Genomic DNA, 21320 nt, shown 5'->3' with positions numbered 1-21320 from the left:
AGATCTTTGGGTCCTGAGTCTGTCATCTCAGATCTGCTCAGGCTTCATCAGGGGAAGTTTGAGTCGCAAGACTGAGGTCCCAGTTATGCTGATACGCCCTGAATATGAGATTTGGACATTGGACTATAACTTTTGAGCTATTTCTGAAATAACTCTTTGCAACTACAAGGCTCACCATATCTGCTATGAATGTGGACCTCAATGAATTGAACTCTATGTCTGTATGTACATTGATCTTTTAACCATAGTCTCTCTCTTTTGTTTTGTAATAAATTTTAGTTTAGTTTAGTTAATAAGAACTGGCTGTAACGTGTATTTGGGTAAGATCGGAAACATTCATTAATCTGGGAGGTGATGTGTCCGATCCTTTGGGATTGGTAGAACCTTTTCTTTTATATGATGAAATAAGATTTACAGAAATTCTCATCATATTTGACATGGGTACCTGGATGGAGGCCTGAGGCTGGATCACTTTACGGGAACTGTGTTGTTTGGACGTCTGAGTAACCAGTAAGGTAATAAAGGAGCTTTTTTATGCTGGCTTGGTAAATCTAAGGATTGGAATATCCACCAGCTTTATGGGATTGTCTGTCCCATTCTTTGCAGTTCGCCCTAATTGAGTGACCACAGGTGGCTCCCCACTAGGACCCTGGTCACAGAGGAACAAAATGCTGGCTGGAGCCCAGAATGCATATTGCAAACTTCTGCTGTGCCAATGCACCTCTCTCCTCAGCTGTGGCCTGCTTACTGTTCCAAACCTGCCTTTCTTCCCCGTCAGCTCTACCCATGCACCTCACTGCACCCCATGCTATTCCAACCTTAGCACCATCAACTGTCTCAGTGCTGTCTGACACCTCAAAGCCACCTACTGTCTTGAAGCTGCCTCGGTGCTGCGTCTTCAGAAAGGGATCCATGATAGGGACCTGCATCAGAATCCTTACTGCCAGAAAGGAACTCACAGCAATAAAACAGGCGCGCTTTCCTCTCTTCTCTAGCTTGCTCCAGGCTCCCTTACACAATTGTGCTTGACTGTGAGCTTGGTCAGGATGACCTCCCTGCCCCAGGCACATTTGGTGCAGTTCCCTTGTCCTTTCATTTCCCACCAGGGATAACAGAAATTTACTGCTCCCCAACTCAAAACCTAACTGTATTTTAACCAAAATGACCCAAACTGTCACATACCTGAAATGTAAATGAGGCCTGGCCCGTTCAGTCACTTCCCCATGTTCACCAACAGATGTCAGCAGAGAGCTCTCTCCCCTATGCAGCCCCTGTCCATCTGGAGCTCTCCTGCAGCTCTGGGCTGCTCTTCTTCCTAATGACCAACAGGTGTCAATAGTGAGCTCCCTGGGGCTTCAGGGCTTACATTTATACTGGTATTGTGACATAGGTAACCGAAAAGAGATGGGGGGAAGGGTGTCATTCTGGGTTCTTTTTGTGTTGTGTTCCTTTAAATGCAGGGGATATTCCCCACCTGCTGCATTTGTGTTTCACTGGGGTGCAGAATGTTACAGAATGAGACATTCTCTCTCGCACGCACGCACACACCCCATGGACTTCATATTCGTTCTTTCTTTGTTTTTCAGAGCTGGCGAAGGTTGTGTAGCTGTGTGTGATATTTTATGCCAGTTAGTTAATGGACTGATTTGCATATTTGCAAATTATTTGCCTCTAGCCATAAACTTCTTCATAAAGAAATCATGAAGAAACCTCCCAAGTGCCCCCTTGTGCCCCAGGATGCATAGGTGCTGATTCCGTGGGTGCTTCCCAGGCTTGGGAGGTGGGGCTGCAGCATGGTCCCCTCCCCTTCTTCCCAGGCCAGCTGTTGCATGGAGGGAAGGAAAAGGGGAGCAAAAAGAAGCCACCCCAGTGTTCACATCACAGGGGAGGATGGAGCTGAGCCCCGCTGAGCAGCTGGGCCCTTTCTTCTCCCCCCTCCTTTCCCCTCCCGCAAAAATGGTGCCAGCTCCTGATGGGAGGGGAGAGAGCCCTGCCGGCTTCTGGCAGCAGCTGTGATTGGCAGCTGTTCCCTAGGGGGTGGGCAAGCCAGTGGGGAAAGCAGCCAATCAGAGAGGGTTGTCCCCCTGGCGGTATTAAAAATGTCCCCCCTCAACAACTCAGCTGGCAGTTTGGAGGTTGTATTCCCCAGCTCGGTGACCTGGCCCACGTTCAGCCCTGTGATGTATGTTCCACGCCAGGTCTGCTTGTTTTCCAGTCCCCTTCCTGGTCACCAGATTTTTCACAGACACAAAAAGCAATAATGGATTTCCCAGTCTCAGTGACTATTGCTTCAGGTTATGGGAACCGGGGTGGGGGGACCCCCCAAAGGGAACAAATACCAAGGGTGAAATCCTGGCCTTATTGGTGTTAATGGCCAAACTCCCCGTCACTTCGCTGGGCCCAAAGATTTCAAGTTGGAGAGAGAGTGAAATGTTCTTCCTGGCAGCCTCCTCCCCACTCCGGCACAAACCGTTCCCTCTGGAAAACAATGGGCCTCAGGGTGTGCAGAGCGTCACGTTTCCCGAGGTTGCTGTAATAATTCCCTGGCAGAACAACACACACACACACACACACCTTTTTTCCAGGGCCTGGTGTTTGACTGAGGCTTGTTGTGATCTAAACACAGCTTAATGTAAACAACACCCAAGTATCAGGGGCTAGGAGCCACCAAGTCTCCTCGCCGGACACCCTGGCCCGTGAGCCTTCTCCACACTCCGGCTTTGGCGCATCTCAAACCCGGCAACAGCCACCTGTGGTTTGTGTCCACCCCTGATGTCCCGTGGATTCAGGAGCGCGGCTATGAGCAGGGAGGGAGTACGCCCTAGGCACACCGAGACACAAACCCCATCGTCCTGCCCCAGGACTCGCCCTTCTCCCCTCCCACCGAGGCTGTGGATGTGTCAGCCCACCCTCCTTTGGGGCAGGTACCATCGGGTATGCTATGTTTGTACTGCGCTGTCGCATGGAGCTACACTGTGCTTAACTGGCTCTTAGACGCTACCGTAATAAACATGATAATGACCAACTGGGTAATATTTAAAAACCGGACACTCCAGCAGGCATGCCGGAACCCCTCCTGCCCCCGAGGCCCCACCCCTGCTATTCCCCCAAAGGCCTGCCTCTGCCCCGCCTCTTCCCCCCAAGGGCCTGCCCCCATCCACTCCTCTTCCCCCCTCCCCTCATAGCTCACTGCTTTTCCCCTCCCACTCCCTATTCCCACCCGGGTCAGGAGGGACTCACCTGCAGAGCCGGAGCTGGGATCTTCAGCCGTCCAACACAGGTAGGAGGCTGGTAGGGTTAGAGACCCTGTGCCTACATGCCTCGCCCGCCCGCAGTAACTGGACATTGGGAGTCCAGATCTCTCCAGTCCCCTTTTTGACCGGACTTTCCGGTTGAAACAGGGCACCTGGCCACCCTAGATGATGATGATGATGAACAGCTCAGAGGCCAGGCATGATCTGGGCCTAGACTGTTTGTGTATTTCAAGAGAAGGTCTCGGAATGAGTTTGTGTGTGTGTGTGAGAGAGAGAGAGAGGGAGGGTATATGTGTGTGTGAGGATGTGTGTGGTATTCCTTTATGTTTTCCATTATGTTTGGGAGTGAGAGACCATATCCCTCTCCCCAGGTGGCCAGGCTAAATTGGCTGCACCAGGGATGCCTTTTTATATTAATCAAAAGCAAAATAATAATAATAATAATAATGGCGTGAAATAACGTATTCCTGCTCCACCACAGCACAGCAGCAGGCTGCAAAATGCCGCCTGACCCAGTCAATGGCTACACTAGCCAGCAAATGTGCCACACGCTGTGCTGAGTGCGTGTGAAATCTGTGCGTGTGAGCTGAGTTTCGGTCTGCGTGGTCATGTCTCAGTGGAGGGGCTGGAGTGTGAAGTTGCGTGTGTCGCGCACCTGTGTGTGTAGATGTGTGTCTATAGGCATACAGGTGAAGCTGTGTGGGGGGGTGTACTTACACATCTGTGTAAATCTCTGTGGGTGTCTGCATGTGGAGCTGTTTGCACATGTGCGAAGCTCTGCGTGTGCCACGCGACCGCGTGTGTGGCGTGTAAGCACGCCTGAGTGCGGGTGCACAGACTGACCTCGGAGCTCCCTCGCTCTGTCTTGCTCGCTGGCTCTCTCACACTCTCCAAGGGGCGGCTTAGCATCCGTCTCCGTGGCAACACATTTTTCACATCCTTTAATACCTCCAGCCCCACTTGTCTGTTTTGCCTGGAGTTCCAATTAAGCAGAACACAGGCGGCCTCGGCCCTGCTGCTCCGACTGGTGTGGGAGATGACACGCTTAGCCCGGAGGGGAGTGGGTGCTCGCCCCACCCACAGCCTCCTCTGGTGGCTCAGAAGCCAGGCAGCTGGAGTGAGGCGTCCTGGTTGGGGTTTCCGGTAGCAGCGAAGAGTAAAGGAGAGAAGAATACAATGTCAATAGCCCCCCTCTGGATAAACTGCTCTGCACAGGTCCTTGCTAGGAACTGTCTGTGCAGCTACTGAGCCTGCCATTAGGGGGAGCCCATGTATGTTCTTTAACCTGATATTGAAGGCAGCGGTGTCTAGTGGTTAGAGTGTGGCACTAGTAGTCAGGACTCCTGGATTCTATTTCTGCCTCTGCAACCGACTCACCGCGTGACCCATGGCAACTCCCTTCCTCTGGCTGTGCTCACCTGCTCGTTTAGCATAATGGGGGACACTGAGGGTATAAATACCCTTAAAAATCTGGCCCTTCACTGGCATCACCTGTGCCTTTATCTCAATAGGTCTTGATCTGACGTTCCCTGTAATATGAAGCAGCTTCTTTGTGTCCTTTTGCAGTAGCAGTTCAATGCCTCTCTTACAGGGAAGGGATTAATTCAGTGATCCAACAGATCTGGACCATCTCTCACCCCAGCATCTTAAATCAATCACCATTACATCCAAACATGCCTAGCGGTCATCCTGGGAATTCTCTTTCATCAGAGCCCGATGTTTCTTTAGTGGAACAGGCGTTTTTTAGGTCATGAAATGAGAAGTCCAGAGAACGCTGCAATTTATCTCGGATAGCTCAGTGGGAAGCAGAGATCAAAGGCACTGAGATGGCCCCTATTATCACAGCATCTGACAATCTTTAATGCATTTATCTTTATGATACGGGCAAGCGAAGTTCAACTGGCTCCGTTTTGTGGGTGGAGAACTGATTCACGGAGGCGAAGGGTTTGTCTGCACAGAGGGGAGGTGTAATTCCCAGGGCGGGCAGACCCCTAGAAATAGCAGCACGGCGGGGGCTCAGGCTAGCTGCCCAAGTACAATCCCACCTCGACCTCGGGATCTGTACTCGGCCAGCCAGCTAGAGCTGGCGTGGCCACATGGCTGTTTTAGGTGTTAGAGCAAGGCGAGCTAGCGTAGATATGTCTACGCACACTGGGGCTTAACCTTCCAGCTGCTGTGTAGCTATGTCCGGAGCGTCTGTCTACACTGTACAGGAAACTCAAGCTCTGACTCAGGTGTGATCCCCAGGCCCCCTTCCAGCCACACACAAATCAGTGTGATTCAGGTTAGCAAGCACCCAGGTCCTAGGACCCTGCTAGTGGGGTGGGTCAGAGTTCGAGTCCCGCCGTGGCTCGTGTCCACCCCAGGTCATTTTGCAGTGTGGACGCAGGTCAAGCGGCGGGCTTGAGTCAGAAAGTCTGCGTGGTGCAGTTACAGGCACAGCTGTGAAACTCGGGTCCGGCAGTTGTCAAGCCAGGTTTACAATGCAGTGTGGAAGCTTAAGCACAGGCTTGGAACCAGGCCTGGGTTTATAATGCAGTGTAGATGCACCTTAAGGGACTTACTACGGGAAGCCTATAACAGAAGAGGGAATTGAACTAGGATCTCCTAAATTCCTGCCTCACGTCCTAACCACTGGACCATCCTTTGCTCTCCGGTAGAGCTCAGATACCACCAGCCCTTCACACACGTAATCTTGCATGACATTGCCCCAGGTCTTGGAATTATTGAGGAGCTGAACATCAGATACAGCCCACCCAGTCACGTGACTGTTTTCGGCCAGTCACAAGCCAGGATCGTCTTCTATTGAGGAGTAAATCATTAGTGTCTGCAAAGCGCTTTGAGAATCTCAGCTGGGTTGCCAAGTCTCCAGAATTGTCCTGGAGTCTCCAAGAATTAAAGATTAATATTTAATTAAAGATTTTGTCATGTGATGAAACCTACAGGAATACGTCCAACCTAAATTGGCAACCAGGTCAGCTTGGGAGCAGTGGAATTCCAGAACAGAGTCTCACCTTCTTCTCTCCTTGGGATACATTCAGCACGGGCATAAGAACCAGCCAACCTATTATAATCTCCTGGCTTGGCGTGAATGAATAAGTAATTCCTGATTTCCCAACTGGCGACAGAGCATAGAAGATCCATTATCAGTCCTGCTAAGGTGCAGCTCCCTTCAGCTCACGGGCTACTGCTGCTTGCTTAGAACTCGTCAGCCAGCACTTCAAGCCCTAGTATCCCAGCTGTGTAAATGATTTGTATCTAGTCTGTTGTCTGCCCCATGTGGATTCATTATACTCGGATGTGTGTCACACTCTGCCTGGCTTTACTTTTCCATGCTGCATAAATAGACATTTTAAGAGAGCAACAAGCAATTAAAATAAGCGTAGAGGCCTTCAGTATCGGGCTGAGCATTAAGACCAGCGATAGGCAAACCTCAGACTGTTCAGGGGGTTGGATAAATATCTGCATCCTTGTAAGTTTCTCCAAATGTATCTCTGATGTCTTAAGAACACAAGAACGGCCAGACCGGGTCAGACCAAAGGTCCATCTAGCCCAGTATCCTGTCTTCCGACAGTGGCAAATGCCAGGTGCTTCAGAGGGAATGAACAGAACAGGGAAACATCAAGTGATCCATCCCCTGTCGCCCATTCCCAGCTTCTGGCAAACAGGAGCTAGGAAAACTTCAGAGCATGGTTTTGCCTCCCTGCCCATCCTGGCTAATAGTCACTGATGGACCTATCCTCCTGTTTTAGTTGGGCTGGACACCTAATGAGAACTAGCTTCCTCCAGAGATTTCGCCTGCTTCTTGTTTCTGACTAGGGTGGGAACCCAACATTTTTTCATGGCATTTCCGTGTGTCTCTTTCTGATCCCCGCTGGAGCTGTGAAAAGCAGAGTGGTCCCCACCCCCGAAATCTCCACGCTGACTGGTGCCTTGCTAGCAGAGAGACGATTGCGGCTCAGATGGTCTTTTCACCCCTGGAAGCGGCTCTGTCACTTCATTGGCAATGCATTGTGGGAAAGCTATTGTTGTATTGAATGAGAGAGGGCTTTGGGCCCAGATCCTCACAAGGGTTTAGGTGTCTAACTCCTATTGATTTCTCCAGGGGCTATACTGGGCTCTCAGCCCACAAGAAATTTAACCATCCATGGATGTATTCAGACCGCGCTCATCTGGAATATCATCACGGGGGTCCGTGGAATTACTCTGTGTTTATCCCAGTGTAGCTGAGAACGGAAGCTGAATTCAGGCCTGTCCTTCCGTCTTTCCGCAGCATGACATGGATGGAAACAATGATTTGTGTGGTCCATCAATCAGCTGGTCCTTCTCAAGCCGGCTTTCAAGGCCCCAAGGTTTCCTAAGTGAATTCTTCTTCCATAACACTCCCAAGCTCTCCCAAATCCTACCTCATTAATTACAGCTTCCAAAGGCGTCTCCCGCGTCTCCCACCATTGAACCCGTTTGGGAACAGAATTTCTCTGAGAGCTTCCGCTTTCCCAACTGTTTACAGCGTCCCAGCTGGGATTTCGGAGCCTGCTTTCAGTGTTGCAATCTGCTAGGCATGGCAGGGTCTCGGAGCCTGATTCCTAATAGCAAATCTACAAAGTCCCTCGACCCAGACAGTGACTCATGAAGCTCCCTTCCCTTTCTGCCGTCTGCCTCCGCTGCTACCACAGTCACTCCTGTGGCTCCGGAGGAAAGGGTTTTGCATCCTTCCTTAAGATCTTAATGAAACTCATACATTTCTTGAGCATATTTCAGGTCCCGTGATCTCCAAATATATGGCTGCAACCACTGCTGCAATGCAACTGCCTCTGGGATAGAACCGGGCCACTTTTTAACAGCGCACAGCAACCCCTTCACAACAGTTTAGGAGTGGCAGCGTAGAATATTTCCCCCCCCTCCGCCCCAGCTGAAACTGCAGTGGGAGTTCAGGGAGGCAGAGTATAACTGCCTGGGTTAGAATTTGGCTAGGATACCACAGTTAACACCTCCACTCTCAGGAACGGCTTCACAGGAACTTTATTGCCCACAAATGGTCTGGACTTCAGTTGCGAGTCTCATGCCAAAGGTGGCATCTCCGGAAGCACAGCATTGACATGGGTTTTGGTCTGACTCTGAAGGAAGAGCGCCCCCTACTGAATTGCCGGCTCTGCTTTCTGCTGCCATCTCCTCTAGCACCATCCTGGGGCTGGGACAACACCTTCAGCCCCTCCAAAACACAGGAGCACTTTGCATGACTATGTCACCTCCGCCAGCCAGTTTACGAGCAGCACCCACAGGTCTGAAGGGAGCCACAGGCAGTGAGGAGAAGTTGATCAGATGTGACAGCCTTGCAGGCAAGATTCCCCTTGGCCCTGATTTAACTGAATGGACCAGCCGTGTGAGGCCTGGTAGAGCAGGACTTCAGAGCTGCCCCAGAGATCTGCCTGGTTCTTTCCCCAGGAGTGCCAGCAATGTCAAGAGCATGGCTAAGTACTAATGCCATCCAGAGGCTGCAGCGGGAGCTGCACTAAACTTCTTTAGCACCCGTTATTCGAGGAGTTCAAGGCACTTTACAAACGTTACCCCGTGTCATTCACAGTAATCCCCATGAGGCAGGGAAAAGACAGTCCCCATTTCACAGAGGCCCAGCGTGGTTCAGCGAAGGTCCCTCTCTCCGATTCTAACTACAACGGCACGCTCTCTCCCAAGCCAAATCCTCGGTTATAGATAAACAATAACCCCCTGCTGATTGACAAGGTAAGCACAAGTCCCTGTGCAAGCTGAAGACCTAACTCTAGGGATGTGATGCTTCAGAGGGGCCTGGTGGATTCTCCATCACTTGCAGTCTTTAGGTCCAAGAGCTCAAAGAGAAGTTATGGGCTTGGTGCAGGGAGCAGTGGGTGACGTTCTCTGGCCTACGCTATGCAGGAGGTGACCTCTGTCACATGGGAGCAAGCAGCAGGAGGTTTGTCACGGGTGGCATTGCAGAGGAGGAGGTCTCGGCGGCTCTGCATGCTGCCTACTAGACTGCCCAAGACTGAGGCAACTGGTCAGATTTGATTGATTAAGGCTTCCAACTTGCACTGAAAATCTGTGGGCGGTAGGCGCCTAACTCCCTCCGCAAATCACAGCCCTCCCCTTTGCTTAGTGCCCCATCAACCACGGAGGGCCACTATCCTGGGAGCAGCTTCCATCATTCCTTCCTAGCGTTACTTACCCACACAGAGAGCTCAGTCTGCCACTGAAGGTCTTTTAACAGCTTTTAACAGGACGCCTCACTCCAGCTGCCTGAAGCACTTGGATATCCTGGCAATAGGAGCCCTCTAAGTACCTAAGATTGCTAGAGCCGCACGTTTCAAACAGTTGGCTCAGTGTGGTTTTTCTTTGTCATTGTGAATTCTCTGTACAGGGCAATAATCTGCTAATCTGCCCCCAGAACTGACCCTCTCTCCCACTCCATAGCAGAGATCTCAGACTGAAGGAATGGAGTCAGATTCTACATGCCTGACACTTCCCAGTGTCCGGGAAACACAGGCCCGTGTATTTACTAGCCTGCCAGGAATTACCGGGATCCCAGCGCGGAACCAGTTCTCCGCAGGATGGAAAGGATCCTGTGATGAGATGTATTTGCTCTTTTCATTGTTTATTCTTCTCCTAACTCTCTAATGTGCAAAACTCACTCGTTTGCAACTACCTTCTGTTCTCCATGCAGCCCCTCACTGCAGTCTGTAGGACTGGACGGGTGTTGCTGGGAGGCAGGACGGGGCCCCATTGTGTTATGGGCTGATTCTGTCTCCAGCCCTGGCCCCTGTATGCTGCCGGGCAGGGAACAGGAGCTGGAGCTGTGCGGCAGGGGGCTAGGAAAGAATCATTCAGTAAGCACAGCACACAGCAACGCTGGGCCCAGGGGCCATTTGAGGGGATGTCAGGGTCAGGTGGGGTTGTGTCGGAGTGGGAGAGGTTGTCTCCTTAGCGTATGCGGCTTCAGAGATTCCAGAATGCAGAGCAACCCAGAGCCCTTGGGGCTGCTCTAATTTGCAGCAGGTACTATTCTGCCCCTAGAGCAGATCTGAATTTGGAGGCTTCACCTTTGAGCCCCTCCCTCAGCCACCTTTGCCCCACTCCTCCTTCCAACCAGACTGTATGTTCTGTCCTGGGCCTCCAGGAGGTGCAGCCCTGAATCTCAGCCTGGGGCTGGGAAACATTTCCCTTTGGATCAAAGGGGCTGTGGGGCTCATCTTCCAAGGGGTCAGTCACCCCACATCTCCAGCCGACGCCGATGGGCGCTGAGGGTGCTCAGTGGTGCAGGAACGCCAGGCACTATTCCAGTACATCGAAGGGAAGAGAATGGATTTATGACAGCTGTCCTTGCAGGAGAAGGACTCGGGGCTGTGTTTGGGGCCGGGGTCTCCTGTCTAATTCGGTTACAAGATTTAGACCATCCTCATGTTGCTAAAGGATGTAGGGGGGGGGGGCGGGGGTTCACAGCGTGCCTGCTCAGGGCTCAGTTGTGCCTGATGAGCACCAGCCCATGTTGCAGGTGGCAGAAGCGATTGGGTTTCAGGAGGCGCACGCCCCTCCTTGAGAACCCAGGCAAGTCTGCTGTGCCATCCCTAAGGAGGGCACCTCCTGCTGCCCTTGCATGTCTAGTCAGTGTGGATGGCCAAGCAGTGGTGAGCCAAGGCCCTGCCTCCTCTGAGGTGGTTTGTGCCCCCTGGGGTGCTAGGAGAGCACAACCGCTGTGCTCAGCGTCCCAGTGAGGGAGGAGGGCAGGCTGCACCATGGTGCATCTTGTCCCTTCTCCCCCTGCACCCTGGGGAGTGCGCTGCTCGAGCTCCCATTGGAGCAGCGCGGCTCCATCCCACCCCCTCCCCATAGCTACACCCCCTAGGGCGAGCACAAGTCGAACTTCCAGTGAAAGTCAGTGGGAGCTGCAGGTGCTCGGCTGTCTGCAGATCAGGCCCCATGGGTTGGGTTTTTGGATCCCTGCAGCCTGCAGGCTGGTGCCTGTGCAAGAGCCACACAGAATTGCAGCAAGAACATCTGGGCGCCGCCCTTTGAAGGCAGGCTGTGGGGTTTTGCTGCTGTCAGCAAGGCCGCTGAGAGCACAGATCCACTGCACGTAGAGCAGATGAGAATTAACCAGCTTTAACCCACAATTAGTCTGACTTCTACTTGTATTGCAGAAGTGTCTAGCAGCCCCTGTCCTGGAGCAGGACCCCATTGTGCAAGGCGCTGTACAAACAGCACAGACAGTCCCCGCCCCAAGGAGCTGACAACCTAAATATCCAAGGATTGTTGTTTTCACAGGACATCTTCCAATCAGATGATGTTTCTTACGCGTGTGGGGGAGAGGTGTCTTTTAACTAGATGCTCTATTACGGAGTCCTCCCTAACCGGATGGTTTATTTCGCAGGGGGATCCAGGGACATGGGATTCTCTTTACAAAGATCCTTCTATCCAGAAGGTTTTCTTCGCAGGAGCCCTTAGTAGTAATTCTTAGTCCTCGTGCTTTTCTTCCCTAGATCTTTACAAAGGCAGATCAGCATTATGACCTCCATTTGTCAGATGGGGAAACTGAGGCAGGGAACAGGGAAGTGGGCTGCTCAGGGTCACTGAGTGAAACAGTGGCAGAGCCAGGAATAAAACCCATGTCTCCTGGCTCCCAGCCCTGTGCTCCGACAGGCTCTTGACACAGCGGATCCTCTGCTACGTGTTGCTGACCAGCCCTCAGAGGGGTGGCCTCTCTTCTTTACGTCAGCTCAGCAGGAACCCCCTTGCTGCCTGGATTCTTCCTCCTTTCACAGGCAGCCAGGGACACAGATGTGATTTTATTTGGCTTTCTTGTCCTGAGAGAGTCCTCCCAGGCCCAGCAGGGAGGCATTCCCTGGGAGGCGGGGACAGCTCCGTGCCAGGGCTGCTGGGTGGGGAAACCCCAGCAAAACAAAATGAATAGAAAGTGATGGGGCAGCTACATTCTGGACCCCATGGGGGGGAGGACAGCACTGTACAGGGGCACTAAGCGCCCCCTCTGGGAATGGGGTGGCCCTGAAGCATCTCTGCCTCAGTTTCCTCCTCCCCCCCCCCCCGAGCTTTTCCACATGGGACAGTGTTGCTGATTCAGAGCAACCACTCGGACTCGTCACTAAACAAATTCAACCCCTGGCACGACAACAAAAGTCCAAACCCACAAAGATGCTTCTGCCCCTCCCGGGCTACTCTTCCAGCCACCTCCCAGCTCAGATCTCAGCCGCTTCTGGGCTACCTTTAAGTCCTTTCCGGATCTGTTGGAAGGTGCTGACTCCCAGGCTCCGGGTCGGATTGACCTTTTGTGGGCCCCCATGTAGTTGTTATGGGCCCCTTCCGAGTGTGGGCCTGGTGCCACTGGTGCCACTGGCGCCATTAAACCTGGTACAACCCAGGCTGCTTTCCCCAGAATCCTTCTCTTGGAGTCTCTTTCAGCTCAGCACTGCTGCCCCTTCTAGGGATCTCCCTGAAGACCCTACTTTGGGGCCTGCTCCCTGGACGTCGTCCCTAACTGAGTTCTGGCCCGGCTATTCATCAGGCTAACATCCGACCCCCTGAGTGCCATGATGACCCTCTGCAACTTCCCCCTCTGGGAGGTGAGCTAATTGTGTTGGGAGGCGGGGAGGAGAAAACTGGGCCCTCTCCTATTAAAGGGGGCAGCCACCCTATGCAGGTACCTCCCATTTCAGGATGGAAGGAGGTGGCTGTGTAGATGGGTGCTGCAGCAGGACGGGGTGAGCTGGCTACGCGCCTGCTCCTGGGTGGGGAGGTCTGTGCGCATCGTCCCAAGCTTTACAGCTTCGGTTCCAGGGAGGAAGGAAAGTGACGACTTCGGGACGTGGGATGTGACTGGTGGTCAGTAGCCCAGTGCAAGCCATGGCCAAGGTGACCTCGGCCAGCTGTCAGCTCATGGAGCTCGGGAACAAAAGAGCAGCCAGAGTGGAACGGCGCCGCGATCTGTCTACGCTGAAGCGAGCGCTGCAGGGGAAAGGAAACGGCCCAGCCACTGATAGAAACTACCCGTCTCCTGCATGTGAGCCCCACCCTGCCAGCACCACCCCCGCCGTACCTGGCTTGTGCAACTCACCCAAGCCCTGATCTCCACCTGACCAGATACAGAATAGGCCAGTGCTTCTCAGCCTTTTCCAGATTCCCCCAGATTCTCCTCACATCTCGGTGGGATCCAGCCAGGACCCCCCTCCCATTTAGTGCTAGGAGACGGGAAAGGGGGTTAGTGACCCCCTCGAGGATCCTATCCACAGGAAAAGGGCAAAACAAGTCCGCCCACCCCTGGCCTGGGGGGATCAAGGGCTCAGCGAAGGCTCTTCCTGGGGCCTGTTGCTCCCCTTGCAGTGGAATTCCCCGGACCCCGGTTTGCACCTCTCCAAGCGCCAGCAGGCTCTGGGCGCAGCCTGCAGCCGGGGACTCGCCAAAGCCACCCCGAGGGTCTGCCTGAGCTCAGCTGGGAGACTGGGGGAGGGGGGAGCGAGAGCGGCTGGGCCGGGAAAGAAACCCCAAAGCGAGCATGAGCCTATGCCAGCTCAGCCCGGGCCGGTGTGGCTCCCCGCCGTCCAACCGCGTCCCTCCAGCTCAGCACAGCCCAGCAGGGGAGAAGCTGGAGTCCGGGTGGGCAGAGGGGGCTGCATGGGGAGGCAGCTGTCTGCCCCGGGGGGAGGGCCTGGCATTCCCCTGGAGATGGAGTTGGAGAGCAAGGGGCCCAGTGCCCAGGAGCCAGATCCCAGCTCCCCCTCGTCTTTCCTTCTCCCTCCTTCTGCTCTTTTCCTTCCCACCTGGTCCTTCCTCTCTCCATCTTCCCCCTTCCCCATCCCCTTCTGTCCCCCCTTCTCTTTTCTCTCCCTCCTCCTTCTCTATCTTCCTTACCCCCTCTCTCCCCTTCTGTCCCCCCTTCTCTTTTCTCTCCCTCCTCCTTCTCCCTCTCTCTCCCCTTCTGTCCCCCCTTCTCTTTTCTCTCCTTCCTCCTTCCCCCTCTCTCCCCCTTCTGTCCCCCCTTCTCTTTTCTCTCCCTCCTCCTTCCCCCCTCTCTCCCCTTCTGTCCCCCCTTCTCTTTTCTCTCCCTCCTTCTCTATCTTTCTTTGCCCCCCTCCCCCCTTCTGTCCCCCCTTCTCTTTTCTCTCCCTCCTTCTCTATCCTCCTTCCCCCTCTCTCCCCCTTCCTTCTCTTTTCTCTCCCTCCTTCTCTATCTTCCTTCCCCCTCTCCCCTCCTTCTGTCCCCCTTCTCTTTTCTCTCCCTCCTCCTTCTCTATCCTCCTTCCCCCTCTCTTCCCCTTCCTTCTCTTTTCTCTCCCTCCTTCTCTATCTTTCTTGCCCCCTCTCTCCCCCCCTTCTGTCCCCCCTTCTCTTTTCTCTCCCTCCTCCTTCTCTATCTTCCTTCTCCCTCTCTCTCCCCTTCCTTCTCTTCCTCCCCATTCCCCCTTCTCCCCAATTCCCTCTCCTCTCCCCTCCCTGTGCTGCATGGAAGGACTTTGGCACCGCGAGTGGCTCTTTCATCGGGCTCCCGCTACGAGCCGCCGAAGGGAGAGTAAAATGTTCCCTCTTATCTGCGGGGAGAGGCCGGCTCGGTGGGCAGGGTCTGGGCAGCGCTTATAAGCCGCCGGCCGCTGCGGGCGGCTCCCTGGCCAGGCGCTCGGGGCCGACGCGGGTGCCAGGATGCCCCCAGCTCTGCGGCTGCTGCTGCTCTGTCTCGGCGGGGCGGCTGCCTTGGAAGCCGGGTTCCTGCCCCCCAACACCGACGCCAGCGAGCCCGGGGCTGCCCTCTTCGCGCAGGACTACAACAGCTCCGCCGAGGGGGTCCTGTTCCGGAGCGTGTCCGCCAGCTGGGATTACAACACCAACCTCACCAAGCCCAACGCCGAGCGCCAGGTAGGAGCCCGGGCGGGGTCTCTGGGGGGGTGTCTTTGGGGCCACGCCGCGGGCTGGCGGGGGAGGGGGGCAGCCCAGCCCCTCCGGGGGGAGCAGGTGCCATTCAGGGTCGGTGCCCCCCCTCGCCCCTGCCTAGGGGCATCGGGCACTGGGGAAAGCAGAGCCGGGCCCCTCACCCGCTGCCTGGCTCCGGCGGACTCTGTGCGCTCCTGCCTGGGGGCTGGCACGGGGAGGAGCCCCCCGGGGAGGTGCCCGGGGGGCTGCCAGGGAAGAAGGGGCATGTCGGACCGGCTGCGAGCTGCGGGGAGCGGACGCGGTCATCGCTCGGGACCCTGCAAACTAGACGGGGCGAGCGGCTGGCCGGGAAGCCGCGGGGAGGGGCTGGAGCGCGGCTCCCCGGTGCAGCCCTTTCCCCGGGGCGGCGGCGAGGCTGGTGCCCGGAGCTCCGCGCAGCGCTGGGATGCCGCGAGTCGGTGCCCTGGCTGCTGGCTGGAGACGCCGGGGCGGACGCGTGTCCCTGCGTGGCTCCGCTCTGGAGACTTGTCCTAGCTCCGGGGCGTCTCCTTCCTGCAGTGGGATCCCGGCTCCCCCTGCCTGCCCATGCGGGGGAGAGCAGGGAGGGAGGATGGGGTCCCCTGGGCTGGGGACTCCCGGCTGCCATAACAGCCCTGGGAGCTCTGGGGTACGGTAGCCACAGGCTGCACTAGCCTGAGCCGGGGGCAACGGAGTGAATGGATACAGCCCCTGGCACCCGCCTTCGGACCCAGGCCCTGAACTAAAGTTTCGTGCCAGTGCCCCTGTGTGCCAAGACCCTCGCTGCGCCAGAGGGCAGCCCGTTGCCCAGAGCTGCCAGGATCGGGGCAGGGTTGTGTTGGGCAGCTGAGAGTCTGGCCCATAGGTGATTTTGTATAGTGGGCATGTGTCAACATGCGTACCGTGGACTTGGCTGAATGTGTTTGTGTGTCCGGACGTATCTGTAGGTGTCCAACTTTGGTCTAGGGCCATGATGCCAACCCTTTGGTAACCCCACTGACTTCTGTTGGGTTGTACCAGGCATCTCAGTGAAGAGGCTAACGCTAGATGTGTTTGTAAGTGCGTGTGGGTGTTATAAATGTCTATATACATATGTGTGTGCAAATATGCATGTATATGTGGAAGTGTGTGTACAGTGTATAGATCTGGCCACAGGGGAGTAACGAAGTGTATGTGTGCATGTGGCTAGATGTGTATATATACATTACTCTGTTACTCTGTCAAATAATATACATACGTATACATATCCATATATATGTATATTCTTGGACAGGGTAACAAGCCTTGTGGATGGGGGGAAGCGGTAGACGTGGTATATCTGGACTTTTGATACTATCTCGCAAGACCTTCTCATAAGAAAACTAGGGAAATGCAACCTAGATGGAGCTACTATAAGGTGGGTGCATAACTGGTTGGAAAACTGTTCCCAGAGAGTAATCATCAGTGGTTCACAGTCAGGCTGGAAGGGCATAACCAGTGTGGTTCTGCAGGGATGTTCTGGGTCCGGTTCTGTTCATTATCGTCATCAATGATTTAGATAATGGCATAGAGAGTACACTTATAAAGTTTGCAGACAATACCAAGCAGGGAGGGATTGCAAGTGGTTTGGAGGGTAGGATTAAAATTCGAAATGATCTGGACAAACTGGAGAAATGGTTTGAAGTAAATAGGATGAAATTCAATAAGGACAAATGCAAAGTACTCCACTTAGGAAGGAAGAATCAACTGCACACATACAAAATGGCAAATGACTGCCTAGGAAGGAGTAGTGCAGAAAGGGATCTGAGGGGTCATAGTGGATCACAAGCTTAATATGAGTCAACAGTGTAACGCTGTTGCAAAAAAAGCAAACATCCTTCTGGGCTGTATTATCAGATGTGTTGTAACCAAGACACGAGAAGTAATTCTTCCTCTCTACTCCATGCTAATTAGCCCTCAACTGGAGTATTGTGTCCAGTTTTGGGTGCCACATTTCAGGAAAGATGTGGACAGATTGGAGAAAGTCCAGAGGAGAGCAACAAAAAATGATTACAGGTCTAGAAAACATGACCTATGGGGGAAGATTGAAAAAACTGGGTTTGTTTAGTCTGGAGAAGAGAAGACCGAGAGGGGACATGAGAACAGTTTTCAGTACATAAAAGGTTGTTACAAGGTGGAGGGAGAAAAATTATTTAACCTCTGAGGATAGGATAAGTAGCAATGGGCTTAAACCATCCTGGCTGCAACTTAGGTTGGACATTAGGAAAATCTTTCTAACTGTCAGGGTGGTTAAGCACTGGAATAAATTGCCTAGGGAGGTTGTGGAATCCCCATCACTGGAGTTTTTTAAGGGCAGGTTAGACAAACACCTGTTAGGGATGGTCTAGACCTAAGTTCCCTCTAAGCTGCGTGGCTGTGCAGCAGGCTATCAAGGGCCTGGACTGAAGAGAAGAGAGGTGCCTTTTCCCCAGCCCCAGCCCTGGAGCTGCCGTGGCCAGGGAGAGGTGCCCATGGGGAGTCCTCTCTCCCCGCCGCAGCCCCAGGGCAGCCTGCACCCCAACCCCCTCATCCCCAGTCCCACCCCAGAGCCTGCACCCCAGCCAGAGCCCTTACCCCCCCACACCCCAACCCTCTACCCCATCTCTGAGCCCCCTCCCACACTCCGAACCCCTCGGCCCCATCCACGCCACACATCACCTCCATATTGGTGCACATAACAAAATCCATTCCGTACATGGACATAAAAAATTAGAGGGAACATTGGTCTAGATAATATTTAGTCCTGCCATGAGCGCAGGAGACTGGACTAGATACCACTCGAGGTCCCTTCCAGTCCTACAATTCTATGCTTGGGGGGGAGGGTGTATGTGTATGTACACATGCAAGATTCAGATCTAAAACCAAGACCCAGGAAGCCCTTATCCAACACTTCCCCTTTGCTGATGACGCAGCAGTGACAACCCACACAGAAGCTTATCTTCAAAACCGAATGAACAGTTTTTCCAAAGGCTGCCAAGACTTCAGGCTTACTATAAGCCTAGAAAAGACAAACATAATGAGCCAAGGAGTTGAGGAAGCACCGTCCATCAAGATCAACAACTATGAACGTGAAGTGGTGACTGAGTTCACATACCTGGGCTCCGCTATTGCAGTCAGCCTTTCACTTGAAACGGAACTCAACATCCGCATTGGGAAAGCTGCCACAACACTGCCTAGACTGAACAAGAGGGTCTGGCAAAACAACAGAACACACACAGAACTGTGTGCATCGTGAATGTGTTAGCAGCACACTTTTGTATGGGAGCAAGTGTAACCCACACACCTGCTGGGTGTGGTGTTCTGCCCCATCTAGTGGCACCAAGACCACTTAGAGAGAGAGATTAATGAGTTTGCTCTACAGCCTTAGCTAACAGCCAATTGCCTTTTAGCTCATGTGGTAGAGGCTCATGCCCTCAGCTCCAAAGGTCCCCGGTTCGATCCTGCCCGCCGATGACTGGGGTCTGTCAGCATTACACATGACATGGACCTTGTACTCTCATCAGGAAAAGAGGCTCATTGCCTTTGTCGAATCTTTGGAATCTCCTGGAGGGATGGAGTCACCAACACTGAGGTGCTCAAATGGGCCAGCATACCCGGCATGCAAACACGCCTCCGCTGGCTTGGGCATACGTGCCGAAGGAATGATGGGTGCACCCCAAAGTTCATCCTCTGTGGTGAACTGGCAGCTGGAAAAAGACCCAAAGGATGCCCTACATTGCGTTTCAAGGATGTGTGCAAGCAAGGCCTCAAAGAAATGGACGTGGACAACTGGGAAGATCACGTTCAAGACCGCAGCCTTTAGAAACAAGAGCCTAACAAAGGTCTCCAGAGTGCCGAGAGGAAGCTGTCCAGTTTGCAGAGGAGAAAGGAGCTCGCAGAAGGCATAGCCCAAAGGGTCGAAACATCACCTTTCAATGTGACAGATGCGGCAGCGAATGTCTCTCTCGAGTGGGTCTCTTCAACCAGCTTCGCGGCTGCCATAAAACCAACGGAGTCAATTCTTTACCCCTCAAGGGTGTGCATACCCAGGGGCTCTCAAGACTGAATGATGCCTACTACTACCTGCGTATTCATGTGTGTCTGTATTTATAAGAATCTGTGTGTGATCTGTGTGTGATCTGTGCATTTAAAATGTGTGTGTGTGTGGGTATGTGCGCGCTGAGCGTCCGTCTCCAATGTGTGGTTAATGTCTCCTCTCCGTGCATGGAGGAGACTCCACCATGGCCCCTCATGCATGTCTGGAGGGCCAGCTGTCTCTTTTGCAGAGGGGATTGTCCAGATTCAGTCATTCAACAGAGCAGCCCCCCAAAGGGGGTGTTGCTTGGCCATTCACAGCCCTGCCAGGGCAATCAAGAAACCGCAGGGAGTTCTTCACTCAGAGGCATCTGCGCTCTGTTTGCATTCTCCTAGTCTGGCAGGGCTGGGGACGATACAAGGGCAACATCCTGCTGCGTGACGGCTGACGAGCTGCAGCTATGAAATGATCTCACTTCAGTCCTTACAATAAGATCCCTGGGCAGCTATGGCACCTGTAATGGCAGGCTCACAAACAACTCTGCCCCCGGGATTAAGTCTCACCGTGCCCAACGAGAGCCTTGTGCCCCTTTTAATGGCCCAGGAGAGGGAAAGTGACTTACTCAAGAGCAAGCAGCGGGGAACCCCAGGCCCCTGCTCTAGCCGCTGGGCACCATCACTTCTGCAGGGAACATGTCATGCTCACCGATGAACACCTATGTTAGTGCACAATTAAGGTGGCGAAATCAAGCTGACGAAAGGAAAGAGGTCAGAAACCTTGGGTCCAGCCAAATCATGCCCAGCCTGGACCAGCTGGGAGGTCAAAGGTGGCCCTACGTTATCTTTATCTCTGCCCCACTCCTGGAGGCAGCTGAACACTTGTTATTCCCCCCCAGCATATATTAGAACAGCCTTAGGGCTGCTCTAACCTATGCCAGCTGCAACAATCCCTAGGGCTGTCCTGGTGTCTCAGGCTCCCTGGAATGCAAGGCCCTTTTTGAGTCTATGGCACAAGGGGACAAGACTCAAAGCCGAGGCGCTGGCCCAAGATTTCAGTGTTATTACATGCACTGTGGGTCGGAACTTCAGCCGCCTGACCTCTGCTGATCCACCCCAGTGTGAGAGCTAAGCCTTTGTGTTTTGTAACAGACGTTTAACAACAGGCACCGAATGACTCTGGAGGTTCTGACATTTTAAAAGGAAAACAGGAACAGGGACAGAAAACAGGAACTGTGCTACCAATGTCATGTTCGGCTTAGGAAGGGAGTGTGGGCTAGTGGTTAGCACAGGGGACTGGCAGTCAGCACGGTGGGGAAGGGTGACAGCTCTCTCCTAGCGCAGCTGGGCTCCTCCCCAAAGCCCTAGAGCCGCGAAGTAAGGCTGAGTCTAGCAGGCCTCCTCGGGTGACTTTTCTTATCAGCCAAGCCAGGCAGAAGGGAGGGGTGAATCTAGTGGGGCTCTCCCCAGCCTGCGTGTCCCTTCCAGGGGGTCTGAATTGCCTAGTTGGCGGGAAAGCGCCAGAATGACATGTCTCTTCCATTATCCCAGCCCGCAGCGAGCGGCGTTGGCACCCGCCCGTCGGGTTTCCGCATGACTGGCGCTTGCCTACAGCTCAACAGAAATAAAGAGAACAGGCCGGGCCCTTCGCGGCGTAAATTGCCGGCGCGCCGTTAACTTCAGTGGAGCTGTTGATTTATGCCAACCGGGGATCAGGCCTGGTAAACTTTAGCTTGTCGAAGCGTCAGCAGAGAAGCGTAGGGCCCATGGAGTGTCCTGGGCAAACCCCTTCCTGTCCCCAGCGGCCGATGCTCCAAAGGTCCAGAGGAGACTGATTTTGTCCTCAGGTCTACCCCTGCGGGCGGGGAGCCCCTGAGACTGGAAGGGCCCTGGGGTTGCGGGGGGAGGAGACACACCTAATATAGCCTAAAATGTGGGCTGCTGTGGCTTGGGGTTTAAAGCTGCTCCCCCCACTGGAAGCACCGCGGGTGTGGGGAGGGAATCTGCCTCCTCATGCAGTATGGGGGTGGGCAGGAGGACTTGTAGCGGGCATGGGGGAGGGGGAGCTAGGTGTGCACCGAAGAGGAGTGTAATGGGGCCACGGGGGAGGAT

At 53.9% G+C, this 21320-nt stretch overlaps 1 protein-coding gene across 2 annotated transcripts in view; it reads left to right on the top strand.

Moving 5' to 3' along the window:
• Positions 1-21320, top strand: part of ACE (angiotensin I converting enzyme) — a 105067-nt gene that overhangs the window by 29230 nt on the left and 54517 nt on the right. Inside the window, exon 1 of one of the 2 annotated variants that reach the window (XM_008174554.4) lies at positions 14801-15146. The exons of the other annotated variant lie outside the window; for it this stretch is intronic. Coding sequence (XP_008172776.2) covers positions 14934-15146 — 213 coding nt within the window. The 5' untranslated portion in view covers positions 14801-14933. Of the gene's footprint in view, positions 1-14800; positions 15147-21320 lie in introns of those variants that run through there. 2 annotated transcript variants of the gene reach the window in all.

Source organism: Chrysemys picta, chromosome 24 (assembly GCF_011386835.1).
Source record: "Chrysemys picta bellii isolate R12L10 chromosome 24, ASM1138683v2, whole genome shotgun sequence".
NCBI lineage: Eukaryota > Metazoa > Chordata > Testudines > Emydidae > Chrysemys > Chrysemys picta.
This window is presented reverse-complemented; position numbering and strand designations above follow the sequence as displayed.